Source organism: Fonsecaea nubica, assembly GCF_001646965.1.
Source record: "Fonsecaea nubica strain CBS 269.64 chromosome Unknown Scaff213, whole genome shotgun sequence".
In the NCBI taxonomy this organism is placed as follows: Eukaryota; Fungi; Ascomycota; class Eurotiomycetes; order Chaetothyriales; family Herpotrichiellaceae; genus Fonsecaea; species Fonsecaea nubica.
Genome location: NW_019173886.1, coordinates 655 through 7,948, shown reverse-complemented (window position 1 = coordinate 7,948; position 7,294 = coordinate 655). Strand labels below are relative to the sequence as shown.

Below are 7,294 nucleotides of genomic sequence, written 5' to 3'. Positions count from 1 at the left end.
GTGTGTTGTGTGTGTGTGTGTGTGTGTGTGTGTGTGTGTGTGTGTGTGTGTGTGTGTGTGTGGTTACAAGTGCAAGCTGCCACCTCGCTCCACCTCGCTTCCGCTCGACGACGCTATCGGACGCCCCGCAGAACCAACAAGACAACAACAACAGTGGAACCGGGGGCGTTGACATCACCACTCAATAACCTTTGCCTACGGAGTCTGGATGGCTCATCGATGCCTGTCACCGGTCAGCAGGTGGAGATTCCCATTGCCCATCACATGGCCTTCATCGTATTCATGCAAGGGTGACAAAGTTCGAGGCCCTTTCAGCTTCAACGTTGCCTTTTTCTACGCCGTTGTTCAGTTGTCATTGGTCATTGCACTTTTGCAAGGGGGAGTGTGATCACTCACTCACGGCACTCCCGGCACAGACTCCCCGGGTGACCAAGTGACCCCGCGCACGGGCCTGGAGACCTCATGCACGTCGTCGCTGAAGGGCATGCCCCCGAGTGTTGGTTTTTCTCTCACTTTTTGTCGAAACAGTGTGAAATTGGCGGGGATTGTCGTTGATGCACTCGTCGTCGCTGGCAGCGAGGTGCAGGACCTGGTGGTTGCTGCCGTTGCGTTGCCTGTATGCATACCTTGATATATACATATACACATATCCTCTGCCGCCCTCTGTTCTCCAGCAGCTGTGCGGAAGAGAATTCGGTCATGTGATATAACGACAATGGCCCTGGCACAAACCTCATCCCACGAGGCGTGGTGGCTTGTGCGGGTCTTGGTCTTTGGTAGCCGAGATATTGCCAGTCGACGTTATTGTCGCACGTGTCCAATTGCAGTCCATGACACCACCGCTCCACTGTAGTCCGTGGTACCACTGCACCAACAATTTGCGGGGGTAGTACTTCGCCTTATTGCAGCATCCGATGTGGCAGCACTCGGCCGTATTGGCATTATCGCAGCCGTTGTTGCAACCCCCCCCCCCCCCCCCCCGGACTTTGACCTGTTTTCCTGCCTTTGTGCTTTGCTGCTTTGACCTTTCTCACAAAGTTACTGCGGAATTGGATATACAGAGTTTTCAGAGTCAATTCCCATCAATTTCAGGCCGATCAACCGCGTGTGGCAGTGAATTGCGTTGAGATATTAGGTCGGCGGCATTACCTCGCACTCCCCCGTCCCCGCCAAACTTAGTAACCTCTGGCTGGCGGGGTGGGTTGTTCAGGCTTCAACGGCCGATGTTTAGGCTTCGCTTGGGGGTCATACCACGGATTTCCGGCTCGATTTAGGCGGTGCTTGACCCCCCAGGCTTATGCCGGAGGGTTGAGCCTATCACCCACTAAACACGCCGTCCCTCACCACACCACGCCTGCGCCCACGCCTACGCCCACGCCTACGCTCTCTCCGCGCCACGCCTATCTTGCTTGATCTCACTCTAACTTCCCCCGGCTTACTTGTTCCGATCTCCGTTTTTTTCAGCCTCCATATTCGGTTTTCTGGGGAAAGACACGAAAGACACGTCCATCGCGGCGAAATTGTATGGCATTATCGACAACAGCAACCACAACGAGAGTGACGGCCACAACCACGGGGGCATGCCCTACCCCCTGTTTTTTTTCCCCCTTCATCCCTTGCATTCTCACCGCATTTCCTTCATTTTCTCCCGACAACGCCAAACCCCACTTCATGTAGTTGACGTTCGCGCTAAAAACCAGAGTTTGGGCCAGTTACATCGTTCAACTGTTGGTTGCCTCTTCTCCACTCTCTCCTGATTCGGTACCACAAAAAACCCCCAAACCCTCCAACGCTGGACTGCCAATCCCGCCTCACTCTCTTTGGGGCACCGTCCGATATCACATGTGTTCTTTGCGGCCAGATCGCCCAGCTGATCCTGTCAAAAAGGCGTCAGTTCGGGTGGTAGAGTAAATCACAGCGCAGCGAGAGTCCGCACCAGCGTTTGGGCCGCCAATAGTCTCGGACTCTTGGTCAGAGGAGGAACCGCAGGCTCGTATTTCTTGTTTGCTGATCCAAACCTGCGCAGCACATGCGCCTCGAATCCCAACACTTCCAGGATGCTTGTAGAGTAGAAATGTCTGGATGCACTCGGGGGAAAAGATGGAGGATGTGTATATAAACCGGCTCATCCCCCTTTCCTCTCCTTCATCCTTTGCCATCACTCCATCTCTATTCAACATCCTCTTCCTGTGGAGGCTCTTCTCAGCCTGCACACCCCCCTCCTCCCAGCCTCGTCCCTTGGCCGCATTTCCGCCATCGACATTGGTCAGTTATCCTCCAGCGTTGTTGTTGACGTCATCCCCAAGCACGTCGTTACTGCCGCATCGTTGCTTTGACATTCAGTCCTGCTCTCTCCCTGTTCAGGCGCAGCGTTCACTCCTTGAGGCACACCAATGTCATCCACCCTCTTGCCATCCACCCTCTTGTCATCCACTCTCTTGACATCCACCCTCTTGACATCTCATCGTCGCGCAATCTTTTCAAACATCACCGTCGTTTCCGCCCTTCACAATGCCGCGTTGTTTGTTCGTTTGAGACCGCAGCCCTTGCCCACAACCTCAAGACCTCTTTGTCTGACATCAACCTCCGAGGGTCCCAGCCCGCATTCCCTCTGTCCACCACCATGTCCCACCCACGGGACAGACAAACACGGTCGGTCACACCACCCCCACGGCACCGCGAGCCGTCGCCGAACACCGACGAATCTCCCAGCACCCTTGACCACCCAAACCACAGTCCCTCCCAGGGACTTGAGGGCGGTGACCAAGCCAGAAGACACCACACCGTGATGCAAACGGCCATCCACCATCCCCAGCCAGCCTTATACAGTCACCAGCCGTGGGGCCCGCCCCCTGCGTACCCCCCAGGCCACCCGTCGGCAAACAACGGCCCCCTGGGCTACTACCCGTCGTCACACAACGCCTACCAGCCTCCGACATACAACGCCCAGCAGCCGTGGAGCACAGCCCCCGCGTACCCTCCAGGCTACGAGCCGTGGGCAAACAACGCCAACCACGCGCCAGCGCCTCGGGACCCATCGCCGCCACCTGCCCACCTGCCCCGCCAGCCTGGTCATTCACCGCCAGCCACGCCGCCGTCCCCTCCACTTCGTCTTCGACCCGTCGATCGCCACCGACCTGACAACCCCGACACTCACTGGAGAGGCCATTGGGCCAGGAGGGCGCGGCGCATGGGGTCTGACCGCCGCACGTGGACCAGGGAAGAAGAACAACAAGACACACAAGCACAACAGGAACCACGACGACATCAAGGTCGCAGCCGTGGGCAAGGCCGCAGTCGTGACCGCAATCGTGGTCGTGGTCGTGGTCGAGGTCGAGGTCGTGCAGGAAGGAACATGCACAACGAGGCTTGGCAAGGCCAAGGCCCACAACCACCTCCCTTGGCGGACATCTTTGGGGAAAACTCCATGACCGACGCCGACTTCAGCCAGCCCACACTAGGCCCTCGGGGACAACACGAAGACGTAGAAGAGGTCTTCAGGTTCGGCATGTTCGGGCAACGTGATTCCTTTACGGGCGACCGAACCACCAACGGTGACCGTCGCCGGGACCCCGCCACCACTCCCTCTGCAGATGGCACTGCTCACTCTGCGCCCCAAACCAACAGCCCTCCTGGTTCCCCAACACAGAACGGGGAAAGCAGTGCCAGTCCATCCTCGGCCACACCATCCCCTGCCGAACCCAACTCCCCCGGTGCACATGTCAATGGTATAGAGTCCGCTCACACACGCTCTGCTTTTTCCCCAGTCAGGCAAACGATTCCTGACCCGGACTCGGTGGTCGTCGAAATCCCTCGCACACGCTCTGCTTTTTCCCCAACCAGACCAACGCCTCCTGACCCGGACTCGGTGGTCGTCGAAATCCCCCGCACACGCTCTACTTGGTCCCCAACCAGACCAACGCCTGCTGACCCGGACTCGGTCATCATAATCCCTCACAATCCAGACAGACCCCGCCGAGGGGCCGGAGTGCGAAGAAATCCAGCCTCCTCGTGGGCAAGGGAACACCCGCATCTCACCCTGTGGGAGATGCTCGCCTACCACAATGCCAGAGCGTGGCTTGCGAACGCCGCGGCATACCGCGCCGCTGTAGAGCAGGGAACCCGTGCTGAACCATGGCTCGACGCAGAGCTCAACCCCGCTAGAAGGGATAGGTCAGCCCTCTACCGGAATTTCCTCGACCCCAGCCAGGACCAAACAACGATCCAGGATCGGATCGACGAGTACACAGACGTGTTGCGCACACTGTCACCGGCCCGACACAATGTGTACTGGGACACGACGTCGGGGCGGTGCTTCCGGAGACTACCGCTGGCGGTGACAAACCCAAGGAATTGCTGGCTGACCCGCTACTTCAATAACGAAGGGGTAACACTCAACTGCCCTTGCCAGAACGAGGAGGGTCCCGACAACCAGAGTGACTGCCCTTACAAGAACGCGGAGAATCTCGACAACGACGGGAACTGTCCTTGCGTCGCGATGTTACACACCAACCATGTCCACCCGTCGGATTCTGATCCTCAGTTGACGTTGCCAACCGAAAGCACCGACCGCGAGGAGCTTAACCACCGGCGTCGTACGGCGTGGAAGAAGGTCGAGGGGGTGATTCCTCCACCGGCCTCAGCCGGAGAGTCGGCCATCCGCACCCTCATCGACCACATGAAGATGTCCGCGTCTATACCAGACGACGCCCTCGACGCCCTCAAGGCCGGCATAACTAGCCAGGAGGCCGAGGAGTTGGACCACTGGAACCTTGGCCTCGACCCCAAAAGCGAGAAGACCTGGCTCATGACACACTACCCAAGCTGCCCCGGCGTCCCCTTTGGCGGGGCCCCAATGTGCGTCGAGAGCTTACACGCTAAATCTGAGGACGACGAGACGCAAACGATCCTGAGATTCAAGTCAGGCTTCACCTGCCACCGCCACCGCGATCCAGACATTCCGGAACCCAAGCCCGAAGACAAGGACATGTGGGGAGCCCTGGTGTGGCCCATGTGCCCTGGTGAGCCCGATGGAGGGATCTGCATCAAGTTGATTCCCTGCACCAAACGCGACAAGGCCCCGATGGGCACCCGATTGTTCGGCATGCCGGGGCCCTGTGACAAGCACGCCCTCGAAGAGTGGGGTTTGCCCATCGCCAACCGACGCCGACGCCGTTAAGGCATTGCCATCCCTGTCCCGGTCGTTTTTGCCTTGTGTTTTATCAGCAGCCACACCATCAATCACAATCCAATGACACGACAACATGCCCTTCCTCATGGGCCACAGCTACATGACTTGAAAGTTCATCCAACGACCAATGTACAGGTGAGGGCGAGGACGGCAGGCCTGTTTGAAGGTCATTGCCTAGCCCACGCCTGAGTCCGGACGTTGGCTATCGAAGGGGGGACGTCGATGCCGCCTTTGTCAAGGGAACAGTGTACGGCCGACGTCAACGGTTTCGGCGAGGATGGCAGGGCTTCGGGCTCGGGGGGTGTTGAGGAGGGGGTGTGGTGGATGGTGGAAAAGCGTTGCGGGGTGGCTGGATGCCTCTTCCTCCCCCCCTCCTCCCACCGACTTTCGGACTCCCGGCCGTGATGGGAAATATCAGTCATGGTAGCCGAGTTCTTTGCTCTTCTATCACGACAGATATTCCCCATCCCAGCCGGGAAGTTCGAAGTCGGTGGGAGGAGGAGGGGAGGAGAGGCATCCAGCCACTCTGCACCGTTTTTACGTTTGTACATAAGCACTTATGTTAAGCATTCTGTTAGGAGTTTAGGAGTTTAGCCGCTCAAGTACGACACGATGAGACCTCCATTTTCCGCTCTCCTTGTCTCAAAGTGATGAACATCCGTCGTAGATCCCAACGCCGCAGCTGGGGGGTCTTGGGCCCCGGGAGCCCATGGAGACTTGGTGGACTTTGTGAAAATCCCGCAAAATCGTGGGACTTGGCGAAATCACAGCAGATTTTTGGACTTTGACCGTGAAAATCCAGTATTTGGGAGGGACACAGTAGAGCGTGGGTGGACCTGGCCAAAAATGCAGCAGAATCGTGGGACTTTGTGAAAATCCAGTAGATTTTGGACGTGGAAAGACGCCGGAAGGATGGGACTCGGATGAAATTTGGTAGAATCGTGGGAACTCGGCGAAAATCACGGTTGTTTGAGAAGAGAGAAGAGAGAAGACAGTAGACCGTGGAATTGGACAAATTCCAGGAGATTTTGGACTTGGAAATGACGGCAGGCAGTGTGGACTTTAGAAATTCAGTAGCAGGTGGTCATGGGGGAGAAGATTCGACGGTAGAACTTTGGACTTTGTCAAAATCCAGTGTCTGTGTAGAGAAAAGACAGTGGCAGGTCGACTTTGACAGAGACGACAGTAGAATATGGGGAAGGAGTCAATATTCGACGGCAGAGAGGCGGTATTCGGTGAAAATCCAGTTGTGTGAGAGGAGAGAAGGTCGGCTCCGACGGAAATGACAGTCGAAGGTAGGTGGACTTTGGCAGAAACGACAGCAGAAGGCAGAATTTGGTAGAGAAAGCAGCAGAAAGGGGATTCCGAGACAGAAACGACAGCAGAAGGCAGAATTTGGCAGACAAGACAGCAGAAAGGGGACTTGGAGATATTCGACAGCAGAACGTAGAGTCTGGTAGGAAACGCAGCAGAAAGGAGATTCTGGGAACAAGAAGACCAGCAGAAGGCAGGTGGCCTTGGACAGAACACAGTCAAAGGTGGACTTTGGCATAAAGGACAGCAGAAGATGGTAGAAGATGGACCTGTAGAGAGAAAAAGGCAAAGGGTGGACTTTGAAGGACAAGACAGTAGAAGGTGGCCTTGTAGAGCAAAGACGGCAGGAAGAAGACGCCGGAAGGCGGACTTGGACAGAATCGACAGTAGAAGATGGACTTGGACAGTCAAGACAGTGTTTGAGAGAGAATGGACTTGGACAGAAACGACAGTAGAAGGTCGTGTTGGATTGATTTCATACAAGGGCCGAAGTTTACCACCAGCCATGTGTCCCTCAGCTCTCAGAAGCAGGATGATGGGATCGAATCGAATCGAGTCAGCGATTGTGTATACGTACTGCTGAGCACAATGGTGGGTTGGTAGGGAAAACGAGTGCCCTTCTGTGCTTGTCGAGCCAGAGGCAGGCCATGCCATGGTGAAGACGATTGATATCGACAGATTCCGAACCAAAGCGAGGGCAGAGACCAGCAGTTGCAATGAACTCTCCATCTTCTGTTGTCAGAACACTTGCATGAACAATCGGATTCCCTGTTTGTTGTGTTGTGTGTG

General features: G+C 56.4%; 1 protein-coding gene across 1 annotated transcript; it reads left to right on the top strand.

The window, feature by feature from the left end:
* Positions 1–2,623: 2,623 nt before the first annotated feature.
* AYO20_11782 (hypothetical protein) lies at positions 2,624–5,179 on the top strand (the record flags this gene model as incomplete). The annotated part of the gene is made up of 1 exon (XM_022649987.1): positions 2,624–5,179. One exon carries the CDS (start codon positions 2,624–2,626, stop codon positions 5,177–5,179), a length of 2,556 nt encoding a protein of 851 aa, XP_022494038.1.
* Positions 5,180–7,294: the final 2,115 nt, after the last annotated feature.